The sequence below is a fragment of the Oryzias latipes genome, chromosome 13 (assembly GCF_053564925.1).
Source record: "Oryzias latipes strain Hd-rR chromosome 13, Olatipes_Hd-rR_3.1".
NCBI classification, from domain to species: Eukaryota; Metazoa; Chordata; class Actinopteri; order Beloniformes; family Adrianichthyidae; genus Oryzias; species Oryzias latipes.
In genome coordinates, this window is record NC_136249.1 from 31,621,913 (window position 1) to 31,649,837 (window position 27,925).

The window sequence follows — 27,925 nt, forward strand, 5'->3', positions numbered from 1 at the left end:
GATCTCAGTTGAGTTAAGATGAGTCGAGTTGAGTAAAGTTGGTAAAGTTGAACGTCTGGGGGTGGATTTGGAGGTCAACTTGTCAGTCAGACATCATAAAATCACACAACTCCTAAAATCTGTTCACAACGTTTATTTTGGCAAATTCAGACAAAACAACAATCACAAATAAATCCTCAAGCACAAACTGATCAAAAGACAAAGTTTGCGGCGCTGCTTGTTGTCAGTTGGCTCAGAAGGAGCAGACGAAGAACGCCATCACAGAAAAAAGATCAACCTTTCACAAACACGAGCAGCAACAAGGAGAAAGTCGTACCGCGGCGAATAGATGCTCGTACGCTGGACAGAAGAGTCATTCCGTAAAAACTAGCGTTCGTTCCTGAAGTCTGTTTCTGACTAAAGCTTTTTGACTCCAGTTATTTCAAATGTACATTCAACACCACTTTTTTGTTCGTCCCGTCAGCAGAAGTGTGTTTGCACCTTTAAGAAAACATTCAGCAGGTCTAACTTTTGAGAAACAATCCACATTTTTCAGAATCAGAACCAAAACATTGAGGCACGGTTTCCTGTCACGTCATCAGCCCTTCACAATAATATGAAATATGTCAGGACGTGTCAGATTACAAAAAGTCAAGTCTGCCACGAAGACAGCAAAAATGGAAAAACTGCACACAAAAAAAAAAACAAACACAAATAAGGAGAAGCCCGTCCAGTCAGTGCTTTTCTGACAGAGCTGCTGCTTTTACTCTGAAGGAGTTCAGATGGCAGAAGCTGTAAAAAAGGTTTCTCATCTAAAGTGGAGCAGCTCATCCACCGCTTGGAGTTCCGTTTTCATGAACAGCTATGGTGAGATTGTCTCATCCTTAAAAAAATATATCTAAACAAAAAAAACCCTAACAGCCGTGTAAACATGAACATTTCCACACATCTTTTGTTTCTCTTCGACGGAGCTGTGAGCGCGGATCTAAACACAAAAGCATCTTTGAAATACTTTAGCCATCTCCATGATTTCATCTATCCATTTAAGTTGCAACGTCAGCAGCCAATCACATCGCCCGCTGCCGAAGGGTCCCGCCCTCTCCTGCTCTGCTGTCCGTCACTTCCTTCGCCAACAACGGGCTGAGCTCTAAAAAATAAAAGCATCTCATGGATTTTCAGTCACAATTCATCCAAATCTGTGGTTGTGTCCAAATTCCCCCCCTAACCCCTAACTACTATAAAACTATATAGTGCGGCACTATGTAGTGCAGTGAATTTTAAAAGCAATTTGGACACCACGCTCACTACTTTTTTTTTTTTTAAAGGCAGATATGACGTCATCGATTTCACAAAGTTAAAATCTAATTAATATGAGCGTTTTGCGACAATTATTTATGACTCCACTGCCTTCTGAAGATAAAACGTTGATGGTTTTTCAAAAAAATACATGTGAATACATTTTTTTGGTAAAAATGTTCAGACGCAATGCATTGTGGTCTATATTCGCCGAACTAGTGAGCAACGATGCACACTGGTTTTCCGCAGAGACTTCTGGGAAATTTCTAGGGCACTGGATTTTGGAATTGTAGATTTAGACAGCACTGCAAAATGAAAAACGCACTATAGAGTGGACTATGTAGGGGTTGGGGGGGAATCCAGACATAACCTTAATATCTTATTAATGTATCCAAACAAAAAGAATAGATTTTAAAAAATCAAAGATTTAAAGATTTTTATCAAAAAATTGTTATTTCTGGTCTTCATCCTCCGTTTGCAATATTGTACTTCTATTTATTGTTCTGACCTTTGTGTTATTTTTCGTTCTTAAGTGTTTGATGCGGCACATTAGCACCGCAGCAAGTTCCTCGTCTGTGAAACTGCTCTGTTCACTGAAAATAGCAATAAAAACTCCTTGAATCCATAAAACTGAATACCTACAGATGAATTGGATTTATTCAAATGCTAGATTAACGTAAACCTGAATTCCACTAAACACTATAAATAAATAAATACCAGAGGAAAATATGAACTAACTCTTACTTTGAAACAATTGCATTTCTATATAAACTCAAGTGTAAAAGTAAAGAACTTGATTCAGAACGATTGAGTCTTTTTTATTTGTGTGAACCTAGAAAATACATCCAAGAAAAGATAAAATGGATTTAAAAAGGTTCAAAAGACGTTATGAATGTTATAGAATTAGGAGAAATTCTATTTTCTAAAACCTTTTGTGACTTTGGTGATATTTTCTCTTTTTATCGGGGTTTAATGTTTTTTACACATTTCCTTGACTGAATTAAAAATAGGAAGAGAAACCCAGTAACTGGATCTGCACATGATCTTATCAGAAAATAATGCAGAGAACTCCAGAAGGTCTTCAGATTAGGATTAAACGCACTGACCTTTCATCTCTGTTTCGTTTTCGGAGGTTGGATTTGGAGCGTGGAGGTTTTTCTCAGCGTTTCCATCAGTCAGGTTTATTTTGGTTTCATCCAGTTTCTCTGCGGTGGTCTGAGGTTTCTTCCCGTCCACCTGTTCCATTTTAACGGGGCAGAGCGTCTGCAGCAGGCCCATGGTGTCGAAGTTTTCCCCGGAGCACTCTCCACGCCTCCTCAACATCTCCAACACCTGCAGGACACGTGGCGAGGAGGAGGAGGAGGAGGAGGAGGAGGAGGAGGAGGAGGAGGAAGGAACGTGTTACCATTCCAGCTTCTGTTGGGAGACTTTCTGATGCTTCCACTTACTTTAATGTACTTGTAGGACTTCAACTCGCTGAGGTTCTCCTCCAGGAAGAGCAGGTACATGGAGAGGTCGTCACACTGTCCGTTGGGGGGGGGCAGGACGCCCACAGTGGGGAGGGACTGGTAGATCTCCAGGAACTTGGCGTGCTCCCGGAAGAGGAGCGGCCGCAGCCCGGCGAAGACCACCACCGGCATCAGCGCAGCGAACACCACCAGGTTGACCAGACTGGAAGGAGACAAATCCACCCACTGCGGTTTGGCGTGGAGGGGATCAAAGGAACAGCAGAACGTACCTCAGCAGAGAGAAGACGCCCACGGCGATGAGTTTACACTGGACCTTTTCCGGAACGGTGGGGTCGGATTCCAGCAGCCCCACCCGCAGCTTGCAGTCAAAGTCGTCTTTGACGGAGGCCAGGCTGTAGTAGTACCCCATGTAGATGCAGGCGCACAGCAGGGTGACCAGCGTCAGGCCGCGGCACAGCAGGTAGTAGAACAGCAGCCGCCGCGAGAAGCGCTTGGTCATCAGAAACTTCTCCACCAGCGGGTAATTGAAGCAGCCCTCAGTGGGGTCGCTGACCACAGAAGGAGGAGCAGAGTTAACGCCGTTCTGCCAATATCCTGTGATGTCACAAAAGTATATCCTCCTCAAAAGAAAAGGGGAAAAAAGATTTTACATCCTCCTGTCTGCACCTGGTGCATTGTGGGAATCGAGACACTTGAAAATGTTTAATCTAAAGGAGAGTTGGGGGTTTAAAGACAAACAGTCGGGTGAACCTGTGCTCTTCCCACAGAGACTCCATTTCTGCACATGCTCAGTGAAGACGGTCGGAGGCTTTCAGGGAAACGGCGGCCTAAACAATTGTGTCCAAATGTCTTCACTATTCACTGCACCACCAACTTTTAATCTTGGAAGTGTCATTTTAAAAAGGTGTCATTATCTCCAACTCCAGGTCCCGCTTCACAGACCGCCAGAAAATTTCTGGGTTCGGCCGCAATGCATCTTGGGATATGGAGAGCACAGAAGGATACCAATCCTTGAAATCGGGGAAAAAGAAGCATTCGTCAGCCGCATTTGAAGGAGTCGTTGACTTTGGACAGCACTTGTGGCGGCGCTGTGACGTCAGCAGCCCACAAATGCAGCCCAGGAAGATCGCAGCCCTGGAATCTGGGCACAGCCCAAATCAGCCTTAGGGATTAAAGTGCAGTTCAGCAAGTATCCACTTCCAGCAGTCCACAGCAAAAAAACGAACAAACAAGAAAACCTGGAGGTTTTGGACGTGGTCTGGATTCAGTTTTACGGAGGAAGCCCTTTCTGATCCAGATTTAGAGCGCCCCTCTTTTATTCGAGGAGTAGCCAGACCCGAACCCGCAGGGCGTTCAAGGCCAGACTAGAGCGGGCGAGTCCAAGATGTCCGTACAGATAAAACACTTCCAATTCAGATCACAACTTAGTTTTCTCTCTGTTCCTGGATTTATTATTTATTAGCTGTACCTCCTTATATTTATGCAGCAAATAACAAGAAAAACAGAAATGAATCAGCTCAACGTCTAAACTTTTACTTAAAATCCTTTAACTTTTTAATCTTTTTTTAAACTCTTTGATATTTTGTTTATGCTTAAAAGGTTCTTTCTAAATAAAGTTGAAGTCGTCAGGTCTGTTTGTTCTGCTGTTGCGATTACCATGCAGCTGAAAATGCCACAAGTGACGAGGAATAAATGAGCAAAGTGAAGACTGATCTCCATCTGTAGTCAGCTCAACTTCCACATTCATTGGGGGGGCGGGGGTGTTCAAACTCGTGACGACGCACAGCACAGCAAAGCTCCAATCAGGTGAAACCCTTTTGTATTTATCCTGCAATGGGATTCGGTCCAGATGTGATGAAGAATTCTAGGGAGTTTCCAGGTGTAATTATAGAGCTTCAACTTCCACCTGTGAAAAAGGGTTTGTGCGACACGCTGAAGCCTGCATTTCTACATAAAAAACAAACTGACTTCATACAACCTGATGAAACACAGACGTTACTAAGCTGCAGATATCCAGAGCAAAAATGATGAGAGAATTTCTGCCATTTTATCGTAAAACCAACAAATGGAAATGTATCTGCTGTGCAGAGAAACGTGTCAGAACAGCTTTAGAAAAACAAAATATTAGACTTTTAAAGGCCTTTTAAAGCTTCTTTAACCCGGGAAAACCAAGAACAGTTTTCCGCTGAGCTTTCAAAGTTTTTTTTAATGGTTTATTCATTTTAGGAAGCAACAATTAACAGCAGCCAAAAAAAAAGACTAAAAATAAAAAATAGAAATGGACAAAAAAACAAAAATGACAATAAAAAACTGAAGGAAAAAGAAACTGCAGACAAGTTTCATACTGTGTGTTCTCCGCAGTTCCCTGTGTGTTCTCCGCGGTTTCCTGTGTGTTCTCCGCGGTTCCCTGTGCGTTCTCCGCGGTTTCCTGTGTGTTCTCCGCGGTTTCCTGTGTGTTCTCCGCGGTTTCCTGTGTGTTCTCCGCGGTTCCCTGTGAGTTCTCCACGGTTCCATGTGTGTTCTCCGCGGTTCCCTGTGTGTTCTCAACGGTTCCCTGTGTGTTCTCCACGGTTCCCTGTGTGTTCTCCACGGTTCCCTGTGTGTTCTCCACGGTTTCCTGTGTGTTCTCCACGGTTCCCTGTGAGTTCTCCACGGTTCCCTGTGCGTTCTCCACGGTTCCCTGTGCGTTCTCCACGGTTCCCTGTGAGTTCTCCACGGTTCCATGTGTGTTCTCCGCGGTTCCCTGTGTGTTCTCAACGGTTCCCTGTGTGTTCTCCACGGTTCCCTGTGTGTTCTCCACGGTTTCCTGTGTGTTCTCCACGGTTTCCTGTGTGTTCTCCACGGTTCCCTGTGTGTTCTCCACGGTTTCCTGTGTGTTCTCCACGGTTTCCTGTGCGTTCTCCACGGTTCCCTGTGCGTTCTCCACGGTTTCCTGTGCGTTCTCCACGGTTTCCTGTGCGTTCTCCACGGTTCCCTGTGCGTTCTCCGCGGTTCCCTGTGAGTTCTCCGCGGTTCCCTGTGTGTTCTCCACGGTTCCATGTGAGTTCTCCACGGTTCCCTGTGTGTTCTCCACGGTTCCCTGTGCGTTCTCCACGGTTCCCTGTGTGTTCTCCACGGTTCCCTGTGCGTTCTCCACGGTTCCCTGTGCGTTCTCCGCGGTTCCCTGTGTGTTCTCCACGGTTCCCTGTGCGTTCTCCGCGGTTTCCTGTGTGTTCTCCACGGTTCCCTGTGAGTTCTCCACGGTTCCCTGTGTGTTCTCCACGGTTCCCTGTGAGTTCTCCACGGTTCCCTGTGCGTTCTCCACGGTCCCCTTTGCGTTTTCCACGGTTCCCTGTGTGTTCTCCGCGGTTCCCTGTGCGTTCTCCACGGTTCCCTGTGCGTTCTCCACGGTCCCCTTTGCGTTTTCCACGGTTCCCTGTGTGTTCTCCGCGTTTCCCTGTGTGTTCTCCACGGTTCCCTGTGTGTTCTCCGCGGTTCCCTGTGCGTTCTCCGCGGTTCCCTGTGTGTTCTCCACGGTTCCCTGTGCGTTCTCCACGGTTTCCTGTGTGTTCTCCACAGTTTCCTGTGTGTTCTCCGCGGTTCCCTGTGAGTTCTCCACGGTTCCCTGTATGTTCTCCACGGTTCCCTGTGTGTTCTCCACGGTTCCCTGTGCGTTCTCCGCGGTTCCCTGTGCGTTCTGCACGGTTTCCTGTGTGTTCTCCACAGTTTCCTGTGCGTTCTCCACGGTTCCCTGTGTGTTCTCCACGGTTCCCTGTGCGTTCTCCACGGTTTCCTGTGTGTTCTCCACGGTTCCCTGTGCGTTCTCCACGGTTCCCTGTGAGTTCTCCACGGTTCCCTGTGAGTTCTCCACGGTTCCATGTGTGTTCTCCGCGGTTCCCTGTGTGTTCTCCGCGGTTCCCTGTGCGTTCTCCACGGTTCCCTGTGCGTTCTCCACGGTTCCCTGTGCGTTCTCCACGGTTCCCTGTGAGTTCTCCACGGTTCCCTGTGAGTTCTCCGCGGTTCCCTGTGTGTTCTCCGCGGTTCCCTGTGCGTTCTCCACGGTTCCCTGTGCGTTCTCCACGGTTCCCTGTGCGTTCTCCACGGTTCCCTGTGTGTTCTCCGCGGTTCCCTGTGCGTTCTCCACAGTTTCCTGTGTGTTCTCCGCGGTTCCCTGTGCGTTCTCCGCGGTTTCCTGTGTGTTCTCCACGGTTAAGTATTTTTTTTAAAGGGATCTGTTCCTAGGCCAGTACTGTTAACATTTTATATGAATGATTTTGTTAAAGGTCTTTAAATGCCGAAGGATGTATTATTTGCTGATGATACGAATTTATCTAACTTCAACTAACTTAATATTTAACTATTTTTCATAAAGAATTTAAAGAAGTAAAATCCATAGAAAAAGTTTTTAAAAAAGTATGATTAATACTTCACTCAGAACTTAGAGAAAATGTCCTTTTATGAAATTTGGTTTGATTTTATTGCAGGTTTTGTTTTTCTTATGGTTCCGCGGTAGAACAGAAGTAAACAGACGAGATGTTGAGAAGCTGTACCTGTCTGCAGAGAGGTGAAGCGCTGCAACCCGTTTGGCCAGAGTGACCGCTCGGTTATAACACCTGTCCAGCTCCTCCATGATGAAGCCCAGGTCTGACTGCAGGATGGGGGCCGCAAAAAACCTCCAGAACAGCGCCGGGGTGTACATCAGCATCGCCACCAGCAGCAGGATGTAGGGGAAGAACTGCAAAGTCAGTCGAGGAGCAACACTTTTTTAATCCACACACAGGTCTGGAGGAGAAAAGTCTTCAGGTGAGAACCATTGACTGTATAACAGAACTGGACTGAGTGACACCCCCCCCCGACGTTTCAAACAGGAAGTGGCTCCAAGAATCCAAAATCCCATAGACTTCTGTAGAAGATCAACAGCTATTACTAAGTCATACTATTGGTCAGAAGAACCATTCTTGATCTGATAATCTTTTTTAACATATTCTTGATATTCCTCTTTTTTCCCACGAAAGTAGTTTAAGTTGTTCAAGTTATAACCTGACCAATCAGTAGCCACAGTCAGTACAGTCAATGGTGAGAGCCAAGAGTTTAAAAAATACAAATAAAAAAAACCCCAAACAACAAGCTGTAGATAAGTTTAAGTTAGAAAAACAAATGGCATTATCATAATTAAAAGAACACTCTGAAAATAGACCAAAAGCTTCTGTTGCTGGTTTATAATTTTGAATGGTTTAGCACTGGACGCCTTCACCTTGTTGACCAATCGGATGGAGGCCTATTATGTTAGATGTTTGTCTCCTATGTCGACGAGGGTCATTTGGAGTATAATTTTTAAACTGTTGCAATGAAATGGGAATGATGTTTTTGTTTATTTTGTTATTTTTTTGTATACCGCAAATTATACCGTTATCGCAATATTAATCTTAAATATCCCATATCGCGAGTTTTCCTCATATCGTGCAGCCCTATTTAGCACTAAAATACCCGATTGACCTCCTGACCCAGTTTGTCCAAGCCAGACCTCCCCGGTCATCTGGATCCGGTCTGCTGTCAGTTCCTAGACTCAAACCTAAACATGGAGGAGCTGCGTTCAGCTTCTATGTTCCACAGATCTGGAACTGAATTCCAGTGTTTCTTGACAGAATTTGAATCAAAAATGTACTTCCAAACTGTTGTTGTACACAAAATGTGTAAAACCAAGAAACTCATAGATCATTTGTGGAGGAAATTGAAACTGTAGCTTATAAAGAAGTATTAAAAGGCTGTAAAATCTCCATTTACAAAGTGATTCTGGTTAAAATCAGCTTTCTAAAGCATTCTTTAACTATCAGAGTAAAAAGAAACCTGCTGGTGTCTGAAGATGATAGCAGATCAAGGAAACTGGATTTCTACCAGGAAAAGCAGAGAGTATGCATTTGCATGACAAATGCTGGCTTTCTGTAGTAACGATTAGCGAATGTGAGGATGTTTGATTCATTCTGAACATTTGAATAGGTAAACTGATATCTGAAGGTTATTCAAGCGAACGTGAGCCACTCTTCTTTATGAATCTGCCTCAGTTCTGAGGTTTTACGGGCAGATTTACAGCAGCTGAAGGTTTGAATCCAGCAGGAAATAAGAATAAATCTCTTTCCAAACGCCAAAAAGTAGAAATTAACAGTAAAAGCCTCAACCTTCAACATTTCAGGTAGGCATCAGATGGAGCTATCATAAAATAAATATTTTTTTTTATTGTTTGTTAATTTTTTTGAAGGAACATCCTTCCTTCTGGAATGCAGAAATGTAAAGCAGCGCTCATACCCGTGGTTACAAAATCCCAAGATCACCACACCCTAAAGTCACGTTGCGGATACTGCCGAGCCGTGGATATCTGAAAGATGACTTTTTAATAAATAATATACTACACAAAAGGTCTAAATTTAGCTTAGTGTCATACTACAGACATTAAACTCATACATAACCACACACCCAAGTTGTTGCATCACCTTTTTTGTTGTGTGTTTGTGTACCTTGTGCAGCCACAGAGGTAGAGTGTGTGAGTGAACGGCTGCCCAGCAGAAGGAGTCGACATAAGCCGCCTGCCTCCAGGAGAAGTTGCTCGGAGCGAAACAGCTGATCTGGGTGCCTGAGAGGAGAGGAGGCAGACAAAACTCAACCGAAGAGCTCGTTCTGAAGAAAAGCTCCGGCTGATGGTGCGACGGGAGCGCTCCGACTCACCTACAGAGACTTCCTGAGCGAAGGCCAGTGAGATGAAGAGCAGCGGCAGCCCCACCACCACGCAGGTCACCATCTTGTCCATGGCCAGCTCGGTGCGGACGCTGCGGTACTGAGGCTTGTTCGGCTCCTTCAGCAGAAAGTCGGAGAACACGTATTCCGTCGCCACGTGAGCGATGGCCATCTTTTAGCAGCGCCCTTATCTGCACATGAAAGACCATTTCCTCTGAGCTTTTCAGACTCACTTCATTTGAACAGGGAGGGTCAAAAAGGGAATTTTAGGGGTAAAATTGCAAGTATAAAAAAAATGTTTTATCGGTTGGTTGGGTCTGGGTACTTACCCTACTTGTCTATTTTTCTTAACACTATTTTTTGTCTTTTTTAAGGTGCAAATGGCCCCTCATTTTTAATTTAACTACTAGTAATTTCACAGACACAGGCCCCGCCTTTGTTTATTGCAAATAACCAAAGAAATGTGGTTTAAAATCTCAACAAATTAGGCAATTTTACATTAAATCAAAACATAAAAATCCAGATTCTTGTGAAATTTAATCAAATTGATTCAAAAAACAATCAGTAAAGTGGTGTCAACAATCCATGCACTGCTACCATAAAAATAAAAAAGGTATTCAATCCATGAAAACAGTATGTTTTTATTATTTTTTAATTAAAGTTTTCTGATTTAGACTAGTTCGAATTGCAAAGCGATCCAGGATAAGAAGCTGCAACTGCTGAGAGCAGAAAAGCAGCTCCGATTGAGAAGCTGAGCATCAAGGACGAGAACGGAAGGAAATGATCCGACGTCGTTCCCATGACGATAAGGATGCAGGAGGCGGATCTGGAGGACCATCACAAAATGAGGAGCCCCTTACTAAAAACACGATTGCCTCTACAGCCAGATCTATAACGCTGAATTTACGGTTATGATGGAGGTCAAACAGCAAAAGATACACAGAGGAGTAGGAACAATATTAAGCTTAAACATAAAAATAAAAGCTAAAAGAAATTTGGAAAAATAAACCACATTTACAGCGTTAAGATCTTTAAGACAAATCCAATTATCTAGTGTCACGTGAATTAGCAACTTGAAGAAAAAAGCCGACCTGTCCCATGTTTATAGTTTAAAAAAAACTGTAGAAGTTGTGATCAAAACAGTCTAAAAACCACTGCAGGGTTTTATAGCAGGAAAAGCTCTTTAAAAAGTCAACATTTGTCATATTTTTAAGCCTTAATCCAATTGCTCAAGTTATGAATTGATCTAATGTTTTCACATTTATTTCAAATTTACCTCATAGAGATTTTTGCTTAGTATGGAAAAATAGCTTTAGCTTAACTACTAATTTAAATGAAAAAATATTGTTTTATGTATTAAAACATTTAAAACAACAACATTGAAGGCACAAAAATACAATAAGTGTGTAAATGATATTATAAATTAGTATGAATGAGAAAATACTTTTAAACACAGCCCTATTAATTTTATAAATTGTTAAAAGTGTGTTTTAATATTAACACCAACATCAAAAACATAAAATCAATCCTAAGTATTTTTTTTATATAATTTTAATAGTTTAATCAATTTTTTTTTAGAAAAAACGTTTAATCGTCAATTACAAAACCTGCAGGTTGCAAACAAGTTTTAAAACAATTCAAAAAAATAATGATAAAAGAATTATTAAAGATTATTCAAATCAGAACAGAATTATTAAAGAAATATAAATTCTAGTAAGTTCTACCTCGATAATCGTAAATCGAGCAACTTGTTTAGCTTAAATCATTGCTGCTGCTAAATAACTTTAGGGCTTTAATTAGTCATTACAACTACACGAACAGTCAAGGGTCTTTGTTCCACTAAAGTAGCAAATAAAATAAAAAATACGTATAGTATATAATATCGAGAAACCATATATGTACGCTAGGACTTTAGCATGATTAGATTTATAAACAAAAGAAAGGCAACCGAGTAGCAGAAAAACGGTACAGGTCATTTATTAACCAAGTCATAAAGTCGGATGAAAAACTGAAAGTTGAGGCGGGACGTACCTGCTGTTCCTGTCAATAATAATTTAAATGTTCATGGCTGTGATATAAAAGGGACGGAGGTTCCAGCAACAAGATCCGGCTACTTTTAGGGAGCGCTGTTCAACGTTATGAGAGCGAGGAACAACAACTTTGGAAAACACTCTAAGCCACGCCTCTTCCGGTACATCTAAAAACCACTTCCGCACAGAAAATCGAATGCGTTTGAGACAACATTTAGATCTTGGAATTTACAGCTTTAGCGGGTGTTCAGAAAGTGCTGGAGACAAATTGCAAGGATAGTGGACGACGGGAAGACTGTATAAAGATAAAAAGGTTTTAAGTTTGTTTAAATACCTAAATAAGATAACTCATTTGGCTAAGGAAACCTTTTTTCATACCTACATTTTTAACAAAGTAACCATTTCAATAGTAGAATTGTAAGTTTGTAACCGTTGAAGCTAACTGATAAGTTTTGTTTCTATCTGACCCAAAAATAAAGCAAAACAAATAAACTTTATAATTAATCTGTTCATTTAATCGATCCAAATTGTCTTTTTTGGGTTCAAAAAATCAGATCAATATTATTGCTCGATTTTATCAACCTAGTCATAATTCCTATTTAATATTTTTTTTGATAGCTTCATCATATTGATCAATATTGCCAGAGTTGAAACATGATCGGAGTTGTAACAGTTGTTATTAACTTAGAACAAAAATCTGTGAAAACTTGAATGGTTGACTTAAAAATTGCTGTAAATATCAAAATTATTTTTCCTAAGTAATTGTGTATTTTCCTACATTTCCAGTTGTCTTTAAACGCAGCACCTTCTTAAACAACCTGGCAAAAAAACAGAGAAAGGAAACAAAAAATCTCAATTTTTACAAATTAAAATACCAAAACCGTGGACCGTTTCAACGTGAATATATTGTGTATACCATGCGACTCGTTCGCTGTGGCGACCCCTGATGGGAAAAGCCGAAAGAGAAAGAAGACTAGTGGAGCACGTTTGCGTGTAGATTAACAAATCTCCATTGACCCAAGTTTTGATTAAAACTATCCGGAGTAAAAAAAGTATTGAACAAGTTGATGGTGTTTCTGCACGAGGGCTAACTCGATCAAATTTAAAGAATCGGGCACTTCTTTGATACAGGATATGGTGGAATTTGTGGATAATAAATGTTTAGCTAAAAATTGTTCGGAAGATATGATTACACAATTTTCCGTGATAAAAATCGCCAGAGATTGTAAACTACTAATTTAATATAAAATAGAATTCGTTAAACAGTTGGATAACCCATGTATGAGATTATTTCCTTAAAATAGCTTTAAAAGCTTTGTTGTTATTACGTCTTTATTAAACAGTTAAATATGAAAGAAGATGGCTTAACATGCAGTGAATTACTAAAAACAATGAGTAATTACAATTAGAATAAACAAATACAGAACAAGAGTTAATATAAAAACAAAATGTTTACATATTTAGTAGTGCACGTTTTTAGGTAGAAAAGGAAAATAAAATTAAAATTTTAAGAAAAGCAAAACAAATATTGTTATTACATACTTAAGGATCAGACACATGCTTCCCCTATTTTAAGTCACATCTATTTGAGGGTTTGTTGTTAACATATTGTTTATGTTTTGTTATTACACTATTACATACAGAATTCTGCACAAAGCTTTTATTGTGAAAAATTCCCGGAAGCTGTTCGTCTCCTTCTCCATCACCTTGACGTCATTAGCTCCTTCACTCCCTCCATTCATTTCACCCGAACAGTCGCATCCGAGCAGGCGGCCCTCCCCTCTCATTTCTCTCCGCCTGGAAAGATGGCTGCTCCGGCGGTGGTGAGGAGCTCCGGCCCGCCGCTCTGCCCGAGCTTTGCGGAGGTCTGCTCGTTCCTGGAGCGGTACGGACCGGCACTGGATCTCCCCGAGATGACTTTCCCGCAGTTGGAACGGTATCTGCGCGACACTACGGCAGGTGAGAGATCCGCGGTGATGGTGTTGGAGGGTCGAAGAAGTGGTACAAAGCTGCGACACTTGAGACCGGGAGGAAACGGCGGGGCCACCATCATCGTCATGATGGAGATCGTAGTGCCGTGTTTAAGCCGGCAGAGCAGCATCTTCTGTGTGCCTCTAGCTTTTACGCTCCACAGCCAGCGGTGGCATATGCTGTGGCCCGCAGCAGAACCGGTCCACACGGTTCGGGCAGTTTAGGTCAGAGTTCTTATTGAGACACTATTGGCATGGTCGCTAACACGGAGCTAGCCCTCCCAGAATTTCGCACTTTGGAGGCTGTTGTTGTTAAAGAGTTTTAGCCGCGCGAGCGCAAGCGTGGGTATGGTGCCTGACACGGTCTCCTTCTGGGGGCTCGCTTGAGTGACAGGCCGCCGATAGCGCTGTCAAGGCTGGCATCGATCTTTTAAACTTGATGTGGGAGCCATGATGCTCCACCGAGTGACCACACACAGGCAACCGGTTAGCTCCGGAGTGTTGTCAGGTGTAATTTTTCACCGGCCTTGCCTCACAAACCCCGAACGGCACCGGTGTCTCTGAGTCCACTCCGCTAGGATTGCATTTGTTACGTGTTCGGGCTGTTTTAGGACTGTCAAACCAGAGCCACGAGCGATGTTCGTCCAAAACAAAAGATGAGATATTTTTTTCTGGCAGAGTTGCAGGCAAGTTTGCGCATGCGCTTTAGTCTGCTAGCTAGTTAGCTTCAAGGATTGGTTTTGGAATTCGCTAAAGTACATCCCTGGAGAATTGCAGCTAATTTACGACTTTAAATTTTTATCACCAACACATTTTTATAGATTATGTTTTTATCAAACTCAGCCCGCGTGTCTCTTCTCTTTACAAGTTACTTTAAGTGCTGGGTTAGCTCCTTATTAGCCCCCAGAATGAAGTTAACCGTAGCGGCCGATGCGTTCATGGACGGCCTCGCACTTTCACTGACATTCCTCTTAATTTACAAACAAAAACAAAAACAAGTCTTTAACTGATTTAGATTCAATAAACAAGTCCATTTGGGAAACTTTAGTACTTACCTAGAGATATAAGAAAAAACAAAAAAACGTTTTTTGCTAACTGAAATGTTCCTAAACGGCGTCACGAATGAGATTCTCATTAGTGTTTTTATATGTTTTTGTTTTCCAAGCCTGAAAGTCTCTTGATTTATTCCATTTCCTGCTGTTCAAGTTGAATTTTTTTTCTTCTAAAATGAAGATGTAAACATGTTTCAGTCCAACGCAGGGGGGGTCTGCATTCTGAGGCTCCGGAGCCACAAGCGCTTCTTCTATCCCTTTGGTTGAAGAGTTTTAGTTAATTAAGTTTTCTATTTTCAACATTATAGATAGATAGATCTAGACTTGATCCTCTTGCACGTTAATTTCAAGTAAATCTGTTGCAGCAGGAGGATCTGATTTGAAACAGGTTGTATTTTATTTTTTTATGACTTAAACTTTATTCATTTTTAAAGACAAAATTACAATATTCCACACAAAGACAGAATACGGAACTGAGATGCAGTTCACTGTGGAAAAAACCCACCAACCCCATAACTTTCAACCTACCAAACAAAAACAAAAGAAAATTAGAAAAGACACTTGACAGTTAGCCCTTTCTGGTTTCTAGAGCTGGCGATGTCGTTGACCTGTGTTCAATATAGTGAGACCATTTACTGTTGAAGTCATCTGCTGCAAGTTGACCCAGAGAGGTCTGCCAGTGGGTAAGGGATGGAGTCAAAGGGCCCTTCCATTCTCTCACTAACAGTTTCCTACCCAGCATTCCCGTTGTTTAGATCCACTGTGAGAGAGGAGATGGTAGACGACTGAGAACTGAGGGCTCAGGTTGTATTCTACTTTTAACGGAACCTGTATATGCTACTGTGAAAAAAGATGTTTTATATTGAGACATATAACAATTATATTTCAATAATTGTAAAAAAAAAAAAAAAAGTAAAAGCTAAATTTTATAAAAGTATAAATAAACAGACACGGAAACATGAAAAAAGTGTTGTTTTTAGGAGAGGACTTGGTGGCTCTCTGTGGGTTTTGGTCAGTAAGAAACTTGACCAAATGATCTTTTAGTGCTAAAGGTTGCAGAACCCACCCAATAATAAAGGTATATAAACAAAATCATTATGATTTTGCCTGCAATCTGGTAGCCAACTATCTTACCAGACAAATAGTATCATCTCCAGCTGTTGTAAAAAAATACAGATCAGATAAGGAATACAGGAAGGACTCAGTTACAATGAAAGGTTTTAGAAACATTGTCCATGGACTGTACTCTTCCCAAAGATCCATGGAAAAGCAGTCAATAGGATGCCTAATTATGAAAAAAAGTTGATTATCTGACATGACACATCTCTAGATCCAGATTTGTTCATGAATGAGAAGGTAATTCTTCACCTCCTGTAACTTAAACAACTGGAGATAAGACAAGATATAAGAAAAGATGAACATTTGCTGTAACTGTCACTTTTTTTTTTTTTTTTTACAGTTTCCAAACCTCTCGTGGATCTCCATGTGAAGCTGCTCAGAAAACTAGGGAAGTCTGTGACCACTGACCGCTGGGAGAAATACCTGGCTAAGGTGAGGAAATTTAAGAAGCAGTTGATGTGTAAAAGTCTAGTTTTCTTGAAGCAATGTCTGCTTTCCAAAAATGTGTATTTGTGAGGAAAAACAAACAAACAACGCAGATTCAGAGAGTTTCTGTGTGGTGCAGGTTTGCCAAGAGCTGAACAGCACGTGGGCGTGGGAGCTGGAGCAGAAAGGTTACCAGGAGATGTCAATGGAGTGCAAATCGAGCATCCTGAAGGTACGTCTCCACACGAAGGAGTCTGAAAACTACTGCATTCACGTTGACCGTCCTCCTCTGTGCCCCGCAGTATCTCTGCGAGTGTCAGTTTGACGATAACCTCAAGTTCAAGATGATGATCAACGACGAGGATCCAGAGAAGATGCGACTGCAGCCCGTTGGTCGGGACCGGCAGGGTTTGTTGTACTGGATGCAGCTGGATCAGGAGCAGAACATCCGGCTGTACACGGAGGAGCAGGACGATCTGGATGGGTCCACCTGGAGGTGCATCGTCAGGTAGCACCCTTCTCTTAGTCTGGTCAGTGACAGGCAGCACAGGTGCCTCAGCCAGATTCAGCAACATTTGTAAATACATTTCTGGATGTTTTTTTCTCCAGTTACGCTTTTAATTACACTACAGGCTGATTGAAAAACTGTCTTCTCAGGACTCGTAACGACCTCGCCGAGGCTCTGGAGCTGCTGAAGACTCAGGTTGAACCAAACCAGAACCAGGAGCAGAATCTGGCTGAATCCAGGAGCACCAGCCCTACAGGGAAAGGCACAGGTATGCCTGTCTGTCAAGCATGGCGGACTCAGACCAACTTGAACGTACGGTCCAACTGTGTTTGCGTTTCTGATTTACTTTGCAGGTGAAGCCAATGAAATAAAGGACGCCAAATCCAGCAACACTACAGAGCAAACTGACAAGATAAAGATGGACCACGATATGGAAAAGAAACCCATAAAACAAGGTATTTGACTGTCCTGGTCCAGGAAAAGATTTAAACTGAAACAAAGGACATCATCCAAGAATTTGTGTTTTTAAATCGCAGACTGTCCCCAAACATAGCCGGGCCCCCAACACACCCACACAGACTGTCTCCTAACACACCAACCCAGACTGTCCCCCAACACACCAACACATATCGTCCCCCAACACTGACTGTCTGTCAACACTGACTGTCCCCCAACATTTTCAGTCCCCCAACCCAGATTGTCCCCCAACACAGACTGTCCCGCAACACACAAACAGAGACTGTACCCCAACGCACCAATCCAGGCTGTCCCCCAACAGAGACTGTCCCCCAACACAGGCTGTTCACAAACACAGATTGTCCCCTACTAATTGTGTCTCCAGATAGTTGTGTCCCCCTCAGACTTTCCTTTCCCCCACAGACCATCCCCCCACAGAGTGTCCCCCACAAACCACCTCAGTCCTCTTTGTTGGAATGTGACGGTTCAGCCGTTTGTTTTTGCAGAGTTGAAGCAGGAGCAGATGCAGGTGATCGAGCAGGAAAACCGCGAAAATGAGGTGAAGGAGGAGAAGACGGACAACAAAAAGTCTGTCTTTGATAACCGCGTGAGCACAATCACCGCCATCAAACCGGAACCAAGAGACGTTGCCAAAAACGCAGTGTCTGTCGTCACGGCCTCCAGTGTGACAAAACTGAACGTGGACGAGGAGGCGGAGCGTGCCGCTGTCAGGAGCAACCTGCAGGCCAAAATACCGCTCAAGAAGAGGGACCTGAAGCTTGCAGACAGCTTCCACACCAATCACATTAACAGTAACAGCAGCAGTATAATTGTTTGTAACCCTGCAGTCATCCAGAGTAAAGACAGTCATGGAAGAGAGGGGAACTTCCTGAACTCTGTCGCTCCTGTATGTGGGCCGGCTGCTACTCAACAACATCAGCTCGCCAATTCTGCGGCTCCAGAACTGACCAATGGGAGAGCACCTCTTTTCCAGCCCTACAAAGAAGGGCAGAATGGTGTCATTGGGGTCATCGGTCACATCGGAGTCATCCGCAGCCCCTCTGAGCTTCACAGAGCCTCCGGTTCCGAGAGGCAAGAGCAAAACGGGCCAAGCTTAGAACCTAGCAGGGCTGTGAAGGAGGAGAAGGAAGTGAGTCGGCAGTCTGTGCTCGTACGGAAGGTGCCTGCAGAAATAGAGCCGGCTTCCAGCGCCTTTCCTCCTCATGAAATGAGCGAGTCTCAGTCGTGCAAAGCGCCACAGTCTTTAAAAGTCGACAAACTCCCTGAAGTTACGGACATAAAAGTAGATCCTGCTGGTGCCTCGTCACTCTGTCAGCCCACAGGAGAAACCAAAAGGCTGAAGGTGGAGGAGCCGAGTCAAGAAGCGACAGAAGAAACAACAGAGGAGGAGTTTGAAAAGGCTGGACAGAACAGCCATCAGCAGAAGGATCACGGTTTGAAAGACACGAGAAAAGAAGGTCCGGAAAGAGACTTACAAACGGAGGAGCCAGAAAAGCCCTCAGGCAATTCAAGTCAAGTTTGCACAGAATCTGACAGATATGCGTCGCCTCAGAAGACAGAAAAACCCAGTAAAACAGAGCAGGAAGAGAAAGGGGTGAACGGTGGGTTTTCAGGCCCGGCGAAGGGGAAGAGAAGTCTCGGGTCTGGATCAGAGCAGGAGCGCTGTCCTTTGGAGGAAGCATCCTCTGAGCTCCAGAAAGAAGGGATCCGGCTGAAAATCAAGATTCCTCCACACCGCAGGAACAAGTTAAGGGGGAAGCGAGGAAAAGGGCAGGAAAAAGACGCGCAGAAGGAGCAGGAAGAGGGGAGGCTGCTTAGGAGATCTGCCAGGATATGCAGGTATCAGAGAATCAACTTCATTTGAATCATGGCTGCATGTAGTTTCATAAATTCATCCCATGTACACCTTTTTTTTTTCTTGAAGATCATCTTCTTTGCCAACCTGTAGGCCAAGCTCGAAGGTTACCGAGAGCCAGAGAAAGAAACCCCAGACTAAACAGGCTTTACCCGCCAGAGTCGGGGATGAAGATGAGGCAGAAGAGGAGGAGGATGAAGAGGAGCAGATCTCAGCTTCAAAGGAAAACAGAAAACTCGTCGGGGAAGTTAGAAAACTCAGGGTAATGAGATAGAAATGATGAAGTGTTGAATAAACTCAGTTTGTTCATTTTTCAAAACACTTTTTTTTCTTTTTAAAGGGAAAACGGCGACACAGACGGCCCCGATGGTCAAACATTCGCACGAAACGGCGCAAACTGAACGATGACGAAGCGATGGCGAGCAGAGGGCGGAAAGATGGAGGTGAAGGACGGAGCGACTCAGAGGTAGAATCCTGTAAATCCACGGAGATCCCCAGCGAGGACTGCTGCTCCCACTGTGGCCTGCCCAACCATCCCGAGCTGGTGAGCAGTCACGGCGCCGTGCGGCACGAGTGCTGCCGTGTGGAAAGATCCCGATCCCATCGCGTGATCAGAAATCTGACGTGGCTTCAGACCTGAACAAAATCAGATTCTGCATCCTGATTAGGGATCAGGTATATATTATGTCTGAGTAGTTTGAGCAGGAGGCGCACAAAAACAATTTAGTAAAGTTGGCAAGATAGTCACGGATTCAGGCTTCCGGGCTCAACTATTCTTTCAATAAACATTTAAAACTGACAACCAGATTCTCTACAAACAAAGGCATTTAAAAAATAAGATTTCAAAATAAGTTTTAATGAGAATTAAATGGTGAGATGGCCTCGCAAAAAGCAAGCTCTAGAAAAAAAAGACTCTCAAAAACTAATAAATGGTTCCATTGATATGAGCTACATCATCATATTTATGCTACAATGATTCCAAAAGAAAGTCATTTTTTCATTTTTTATAAAGATAAAAATATGTTCAATAGTTCTGAAGATCCTAAAGCTGCAGTCACCAAACCTTCCTCAATGACAATTGACCTATTTTTACAAGTTAATAGTTAACTTTGTTTTCTAGTTGATAGCTGCACTGTTTTTTGCTCAAGTTACTTCACAGAAGTTCACTGTTTTAAGTGTTAAATGATAAAAGAAGGTTAATACAAAAGAAGAAAAGCTGGATCTGTTTATTAAATTTGTTCAAATTTTTAATGTGCATCTGATCGGGACTTTGTATCAACAGTCTCAAAATCTAATGATTTGGAATGGAAATAGGGCCAAATCAATCTGATCGGGACTGAAACACGTACTGAAGGAAGGGAAACCAGCAACCTTCAGGATCTGAGCGTCAGCCGCTGCGTTTTGTTGAAATAAAGTTGCAGAGCCCCATGCGGCCTCCTCCAAACCATAATGGAGGGTGAACTAAAGCTTAAACTTGCTTTTATCCTGCTCTTCGGCCCTAACATCCTTCCACTCATCTGGATTTACGGTCTGATTCAGAGCATTAGTTTAGCTGACTCAGCTGCTCCAGCAAAAATCCCCTCAAAAGAACAGAATCCACGTTTTGACATCTTCAACTGGAGAACTTGTTGACGGGCAGAAACCTGCATGTTTGCTTCAGCCTCAACCCAAAGCCTTTGGATTTGCTCTGGAAGCTGTGGATGTGATGAAGGATTTTTTTCGTGGAAAAGTCATAAAATAGTTATTATTAATGAGGAGGATTTTTTTTTTTGGTGGAGGAAATATGAAGGCTCCTCTCTGAAATGCACAGACCGCCACTGGATAGCTCCAATGCTGCTCGGCATTTGTTCTTGCACGGCTAATGCTAGGTTGGGGTTGTGTGTGGCTGTAAGTTAGCGGAGAGCATGTAAACAGATAGAAGACAGGAAATGGGGCAGGCTTGATCCACACCGACAGTCCTGCCCACAACTCAGAGGCAAATTTTGCCGCTTTATGGCAGTAACTCAGAGAAGATGGAGACATTTACTGCCACTCTAGAAACAGTTTGGCTCAAAAACAGCATAATCATAATTAAAAGACCACTGGAAAAGCTTTTACAATAGATCAATAAATGATTAGAGTGGATTTTTTGAGGATGTGGGAGGAGACTGAAGTGCCACGACTCCTCAAAACACGGGATTCTCAAGTGTTCAGACATTTTTAATGGTCGACTAGGATTACACCATTGTTCAAATATGATATCAAGCCAAATCTGTTTACACGGAAAACGAAAAGCAGAGAAAAGTTACTGACAGCGCTTGTTTTTCTCACTTTACCTTGTTTTTATCTTTCCCCGGGTTAATGCAGTCACATAAATGATGGGAATGAACAGCTGATCTTAGATGATCTGCCATTTAACCGCTTGTGTGTTGTCAGATCCTGCTGTGCGACTCCTGCGACAGCGGATACCACACGGCCTGTTTGCGGCCGCCGGTCATGCTGATCCCAGACGGGGAGTGGTTCTGCCCACCCTGCCAACACGTGAGCCCAATTAAATAAAACTTAAAAAGTTTATTTGGAAAGAAAGGCGCCTGAAAGACCACCACGTACGCCGCTGACTGTCCTTTTTAAAGGACGTTTCCTCGCCCGTGTGACGGACTTTCGGTTCCCGTCTTTACAGAAGCTGCTGTGCGAGAAACTGGAGGAGCAGCTGCAGAACCTGGACAGCGCTCTGAAGAAACGGGAGAGGGCAGAGCGGAGGTAAACACTCGTAAATGATAAGTGCTGCCGTCTGGATAAACTCTGAAAATGACGAGCGCCTCCGTCTGTGCAGGAGGGAGCGGCTCGTCTACGTGGGGATCAGCGTGGAGAACATCATTCCTGTGAGAACTTCTATTTACGCCATTAAATTATCCATGGAAAAACATGCCGGCTGTGGTTATTATTGATAAAAATAGAACAAAGTCAACCGCAAAACATTAGATCTTTAACAGTTTAACAAACATGTCTTTGTTTCTCAGGAGGAAGACAAGGAGGAAGAAGAGAAGGCTACAAAAAAGAAGGACTGCAAAAAGAGCAAAAATCTGGGGAGGAGATCAACCAGAACCAGGAAGCACATCAGCTACAGGTGGGTGTGATGGATGATGAAGAGTTCAGTATTTTTCTAAGTCTAAATCTCTACAATCTAAAGTTTCTTTACGGAATCCTTTCTATTTGTTTATTTGTTCTATTTAGTTTCAACGTTTAATTTGCATAAACTAAACTGTATAGACGGAACTGAAAACAGCAAAGTCTATTATTTAACATAAAACCAGCAGAATGTAAATACCTACTCCAACGGAAATGTTTTTTTGGTGTGTTTTTTTTAACATGATCTTGTGGCATTTTTCTGGTGATGGAGGACAAATAGTAAGAAATTTGAGCTTAAAACTGCATTTAAATATTTTTTTATTCGAATCGTTGTTAATCAGGAGCAGATGAAAAAAAAATCGTATTTATAACATAGAAATTATTTTTGTTCCCAAGCTCCCTGCTCTGCTCCATTCTGATGCATCCACTGTCAGACAAACAGATCCACGTCTCTGTTTTCCTCGTCTGAGCTGGAATCTGGATCTAAGGCGTACTACTGAATAGCTCCGATATTGCTCACCTCTTTTTTTTACGCCGGTAATGGTAGCTTGAAGTTGTGAGACACTAAGCTAGCAGGAGAATGCGTAAATGGAGAGCTTACAGCAGCAGGAAAGGGGGCGGGGTTGCTCCTATCCAATGGTCCGATCCACAGCTCAGAGGCAAATTTCTAATAAACTCCTGCCGTTCTGCAGAAAATATGTCCTAGAAATCAACAGTTTCTTTTGGGCTAAAAAAGGCATAATCATAATTAAAAAAAACTACTGGGAAGTTGTTTTCCATAAACGCAGCTGCTCCGCTTTCAGGTTTGACGATTTTGATGACGCCATCGATGAGGCCATTGAGGAGGACTTTGGCGATCTCTGTGGAGGTGAGTGGTTCCCATCGGAGATGCTGCCAGTAAAATCTAAATGACACACGCTTTTTGACACACTTAACTCATTGACCGTTTACACCATCACCGTGAATCAGCTGGACGGCATGAAGCCGCTTTTCTCCTCCACAGAATCGCTGGAATGATGGTCATTGTGCAAACGGTGGAAGGGTTACGGTAGTCTAAAGGCCCGGTGTTAGAACCGACTGATAAAAAAAAGTTTATGTGTGATCTGTAGGTTACAGAAATAGGAAGGCATCAATGTCTTCTTGTTGGGTTGAGTTTGAGCGTTCTCCTTTGATGCAGGAGCAGGTAAAGACATCGCCTCCATCTTGTCTGAGGACGTGGAGCGGCCAATCAGGAGCCAGACCCGGGCAGCCAGGAGCAAGCGAAGGAGGAGACTGAACGACCTGGAGAGCGACAGCACGGCGGCAGAGAGCGAAGACGAGTTCATGCTGAGCAACAGGTCAGCCGTCAAAGACTTCTCCCTGCTCCTTCGTCTCTCTATCGGTCGCCTCACTCCCTCTGTTCCTCCTGCAGCTCGGAGGAGGAATGTGGCGCATCAGGGCCTGATGACGATGAGGAGGAGGAGGAGGAGGAGGACATGGGCAGCGATGGAGGGAGCTGGGACAAAGGGACCAAACCCAGGAGAGCTCTAAAGGGAGTGCCCAGGCAGAAACCGGGGAGGGCCCGGCGCAGGGGCAGGAAGCGGCAGTTGAGGCGCTCAGAGGAAGAAAGCGAGGAGGTCATGGGTAAGCTCAACATGTTCGGAGGTCGAAAAATGAAACCCGAACCGCGGAAAAGTGAAACGTTTGCTCGCGCTTTCAAAACAGACTCGGATCAGTACAGTGACTTGAGCGACAGCGACCACCAAAGGCGGGGCCTGAGGCGGGGCCAACACCAGCAGGTCAACTACAGAGAGACGTCCGAGTCGTCTGACAGCTCCAGGGTCTCCGCAGACGAGAAGAAAAGCAAAGCTCGAACACGCAAGGAGGCGCTCTCCAGCGACTACAGCGACTGTGAGCGGCCAAACGCCATCCTGTGTCTGAAGTGCGTGGCGTTCTCTGACTCACGTGTCATCTCTCTTTCATGCAGCATTCCTTTCTTCCAAAGAATCGGAGGAAGATGATTATGAGGAAGACGACGAAGACAGGAAGCTGATCGGGAGGAGAAGGGAGAAGGAGTTCAGGAAAAGCAGGACAATAGAGAAGAGGAGAAGATACAAACATGATGAAGATAGAGGGCAGCAACGGAGGAGGAGACATTTAGAAAAAGTGTCCATCAAGGACAGAAGGAGTAGATTGAGGAAGGACGAGGAAGAGGAGGACCTGGAGAAGATGGGCCGGGGTAGGAGGAGGGAGATTCTGTACCAGCAGCGGCGCAGACGGCTCGCCCAGATGCTGAAGAAACGGCGGCCTTCAACAGACGAGGAGGAGGAGGAGTCTGAGGATTCGGAATCCTCGTCCGAAGAGGATCGGCCCATCCGAAAAAGACTCAACCGCATCGACTCTGATGACGAAGAGGATGATGACGAGGATGTAAGACGGAAGACCAAAAAGCCTTCAGGGGGGGAGAGAACGTCAGATGCCAGACACGACAGCGACTCTCAGGAAAGGGGGAGGGGCCAGAGCCCGTCTCCAAACGAACATCAGACCTCCAGAGGCCTGCAGAAGCCTGGGAGCGGCAGCCTTTCTGTGCCCAGAGACAGTTTAGCTTCAGACAGGCAGAGCAGGCACAACGGCCCCTGGCATCCGGAGGAGGAGGAGGAGGAGGAAGGTCAGACGGACTCGGTAAACTCTGTGCAGAACAGTCCGCGGTCATGATGGCGGCGTGTCAACGACCCTCGCTTCTTGAGCGTTTTCTTCCACCATCGAAGGTGGAGCTCTTCTTCGTCTCGCTTCTTCATTACTGTTGCATTGTGGTAGATTGCCGTTCTTCCCTCAAGAACCTCACGGCTGCAGAACACCCCCCCACACCCAGCCGTCTGGACCAAACCGCCCGGTCACCCCTCCCTCTGATGGTTTTACTCAACAGTAGATTCAGTTGAAACCCCACCGATGCCGACAGTTTGTGTTCTGTTCATCCTAAAGCGCCTCCTCGTTCTCATAGCACTTACTAACATCCTGGGGGGGGGGTCCAGAAATCGAACACTTTGACTCACATCGGCCCAGAAAGGACGGACGAAGCAGAAAATCTGGAGCTTTGCCCTCAGTCCTGTTAGCTGAAGGGATGCTGAAGTTTTAGTTTTTTTTAAATCCACCAAAAACTACAATTCCCAGAGCCCCGCCCCTTCACACTGACATACCCCGGCAGCAGTTCATTCAGTAGCATCCGAACCAAAAAAAGGCCGTTTTGGATCCAAAGTGTTCGCTTTCAGAAGCCCCTCCTGGGTTTGCTGAACCTTCATCCGGAGGAGGGTTTGACTGGCTGTACATACTCTGCCTGTGCGCCATGTCTTGTAAAATAATAGATGTTCTGTTCTTAGTCTTGTAAAATATAGTGGTATATTTTCTACATGAAGGTGAAGAGCAAAGATGCTGCTGCGAGTGACGCCGAGATCGGTTGACTGAAATCCTGCTGTGGAAAAAAAAGAAAAGAAAAAGGCGACCAGCCAGGTTTTTTTTAACACTTTGAGTCCCGTGGGAACAAAAGATTTACTTGATTTAATTTTTGTGATTACGGCTCAGGGGAGGAAAACGTTCACAAATCAAACACGTCATGTTTATGTAGCTTCTGTATAACCGTCACAGTCAGGACTCGGCGTGAGCCATCTAAAACTTAAAGACCCACTCCGAGATAAATCATGTTTTTTTTTTGGGTGTTTTTGTAGCATTTTTCTGATGATGAAGGACATATATAAAGAAAGTTAAGCTCAAAATGGTATTTCTGAGTATTTCTTTTTTCAAGTCGTTGTGGATCAGGAGCAGATGAAAAAAAAAAGCTGCTTGAAAAAGATCGTGTTTGTGACGTAGAAAATACGCTGGGCGGGTCACAAGCTCCCTGCCCTGCTCTGCAACGGGGGGAGGGGGCGGGGTTGCTCCACGCCAGAGGTCCCGCCCACAACTTAAAGGTGAATTTCTAATAAACTACCGCAGCTTTGCAGAAACTATGTCCAAGAAAGCGACAGTTTTTTTAGATAATGGCTAAAAACGGCATAAATAGAACTAAAAGACCACCGGGAACACTTTTAGAATAGTTTAAAAGATGATTGGAGTGGGTCTTTAAAGTCAAAACACTGTTTTCAAAGTTTGTTTGGAATGCAAAAACAGAAAACACTTCAAACTGGTCATGGCGCCCCACTTATAATTGATTTCCCTTAGGACCATAGATCTTTGCCTTTGAGACTGTAGTTTAAGCTGAAGCTACAAAACTTGAGGCTTTTATTTTTTTTCATTTTTTCCCCCTGTATAAATAACAAAAGAGGAGAATCTGCAAATCCCCCCCCCCCCCATTTCAGCTTCAACTTCTATCGGCAACAAACGTTTGACTTCGAAATAACAGATGACACCTTCACTAACATTAATGCATGAATCGCTGGACTGTATATGAGAACTGGACTGAGCAAGTGTGACGTCAGCCATAGAAATGAGCGAACGTCTGTCTCCAACCAAATCAGGTCACTTCAATTGCCTTTGTGTTTGCCATACAGAAGTTGTGAGTTGGTCTGAGTCAACGTTTCTATGGCAATCACTCTCACCAACCAGGACGGAGCTTGTAGGGAGTCCACACCCCCATGAAAAAAAGGGATTAGCAAGACCACGTAAAAAAAAAAAGAGGTTATAAGAACAAGAATGGTTGAAGTCTAGAAGTCTAGGGGATTTTGTCTTCTTGGAGCCAGCAGGTACTTCCTGTTTGGAACGCCAGGGGGGAGGAGTCACTCAGTCCAGTTCTCATATACAGTCAAGGGTGTAAATACTGACAAGGCTGGATATAATTGGAAGTTTTAGATGAACAAAACAAAATTGAAGCAGAAATAGTTGAGGTTTGTGTTCAGAGAAACCAAACGCGTAGAGGAAACATTAACAGATGAGATTTTATTCATCCTGTTTTCAAACAGTCACTGTGAAACATTTTTGGTCTGGTCGTTCCGAAAAAATAAGTAGCTCAAATATTTATCATGGGAAAAAAAAAAAAAAAAGCTGTAAAGAATAACTGTTTTTATCCTAACGTCAAATCAAAATTTACAGAAGGAGCCTGTATCTTCCTTTAGATGATGTGTTTTTATGTCTTTCAGGGTAAATTTGTATTTTTATAAAGAGAAATATAAATGTTTCTCAGAGAATTTGAAATCTTAAGACAAACTGAAGGCGCACCTTAATAGAGATAAAAAAAAGATTATTTTAATGTCACTGAGCTGAAACGATAATGAACATTTAAAAGAAATGTTGCAGTGAGTTTAAAACTTTGTATAGAAGACGATATTTTCAACTAAAAGTCCGTAAATGAACATATAAAACCCCTCGATTGGCAGGTGACTGTGAGATTTCGTTTTTTTTCCCCACAAATTTGCAGCAAAAACTGATTGAAAAATAAAAGAAGCAGTGCATGATATTTTCTTGGCCCCCCTTCTTTTGCTTGTTTTTTTAGTCAAATGTACTTTCAGGTACTTTGTAGCGATGGTGCTGCACCCCTTGCTTAATCCAGGAGTCCCCCCCTCATTTCCATTACTGTGTAATCTGATAATCTGCATTTGACATCAATGTCGGTTAAAAAAAAAAAAAAGCTCCACAGACTCTTCGGAGTCTGATGTGGAACTGGCGAGGACAGATTACGGCGTGTTTATGCCAGCAGAGGCATCATTCCAGTCTGCTCTGTTTTCACTGCTGCGGAGGAATCTGTTGGTTTAAAAAAACAAAAACAAAGGTGTGAACTGCTGGATCCAAATGCAGTTTCTCTGTTGTACTGTTACTGTAGTTCTGCTGTAACAAATGATTTTTAATTTATTAAAACCAACATCCAAGCATCTCCTCCGAGCTCCGAGCATCTTCCCTGTTCTCATTTCAGGAGTGGAAAACGTGTAAACAAACATTAAATCAAGATGTTTGTTTGATTCTCCA

At 43.6% G+C, this 27,925-nt stretch overlaps 2 protein-coding genes across 6 annotated transcripts; one reads left to right on the plus strand and one right to left on the minus strand.

Moving 5' to 3' along the window:
* Positions 1-118: 118 nt before the first annotated feature.
* On the minus strand, positions 119-14,757 carry LOC101166974 (pannexin-1). 2 transcript variants are annotated; one of them, XM_020708072.3, is made up of 8 exons: positions 14,508-14,757; positions 9,444-9,643; positions 9,236-9,351; positions 7,274-7,458; positions 3,014-3,292; positions 2,724-2,946; positions 2,382-2,607; positions 119-1,126 (listed from the first exon to the last, which is right to left on the minus strand). In XM_020708072.3, the coding sequence occupies exons 2-8, from the start codon at positions 9,622-9,624 to the stop codon at positions 1,047-1,049; spliced, it is 1,290 nt and encodes a 429-aa protein (XP_020563731.1). In that variant the 5' UTR covers positions 9,625-9,643; positions 14,508-14,757; the 3' UTR covers positions 119-1,046. The 2 variants fall into 2 exon arrangements, with proteins under 2 accessions (XP_020563731.1, XP_011480574.1); XM_011482272.4 differs by lacking the exon at positions 14,508-14,757 and adding an exon at positions 11,484-11,636.
* On the plus strand, positions 11,646-27,841 carry rsf1a (remodeling and spacing factor 1a). Of its 4 annotated transcripts, XM_078930161.1 has the most exons (19): positions 11,646-11,795; positions 13,238-13,441; positions 15,964-16,055; positions 16,189-16,281; positions 16,352-16,557; positions 16,707-16,825; positions 16,911-17,012; positions 17,520-18,873; positions 18,959-19,151; positions 19,230-19,433; positions 21,305-21,409; positions 21,549-21,628; positions 21,702-21,750; positions 21,889-21,995; positions 22,801-22,865; positions 23,175-23,334; positions 23,409-23,620; positions 23,702-23,887; positions 23,964-27,841. In XM_078930161.1, the coding sequence occupies exons 2-19, from the start codon at positions 13,288-13,290 to the stop codon at positions 24,689-24,691; spliced, it is 4,209 nt and encodes a 1,402-aa protein (XP_078786287.1). In that variant the 5' UTR covers positions 11,646-11,795; positions 13,238-13,287; the 3' UTR covers positions 24,692-27,841. The 4 variants fall into 4 exon arrangements, with proteins under 4 accessions (XP_078786287.1, XP_011480572.1, XP_004075552.2 ...); XM_011482270.4 differs by lacking the exon at positions 11,646-11,795 and having other exon boundaries at positions 13,127-13,441; XM_004075504.5 differs by lacking the exon at positions 11,646-11,795 and having other exon boundaries at positions 13,154-13,441; positions 18,983-19,151.
* Positions 27,842-27,925: the final 84 nt, after the last annotated feature.

Excerpts from the sequence above, each read along its gene's own strand:
- LOC101166974 (XM_020708072.3), bottom strand. The coding sequence starts at position 9,624 with ATGGCCATCGCTCACGTGGCGACGGAATACGTGTTCTCCGACTTTCTG. Across the intron at positions 7,459-9,235 it reads TACCTCTGTGGCTGCACAAG|TTCTTCCCCTACATCCTGCT; the intron begins GTACACAAACAC and ends CTGACTTTGCAG. Across the intron at positions 1,127-2,381 it reads AAACGAAACAGAGATGAAAG|AGCTCAGCCCGTTGTTGGCG; the intron begins GTCAGTGCGTTT and ends TTTATTTTTTAG.
- rsf1a (XM_078930161.1), top strand. The coding sequence starts at position 13,288 with ATGGCTGCTCCGGCGGTGGTGAGGAGCTCCGGCCCGCCGCTCTGCCCG. Across the intron at positions 19,152-19,229 it reads GGGAAGTTAGAAAACTCAGG|GGAAAACGGCGACACAGACG; the intron begins GTAATGAGATAG and ends TTCTTTTTAAAG. Across the intron at positions 22,866-23,174 it reads CTTTGGCGATCTCTGTGGAG|GAGCAGGTAAAGACATCGCC; the intron begins GTGAGTGGTTCC and ends CCTTTGATGCAG.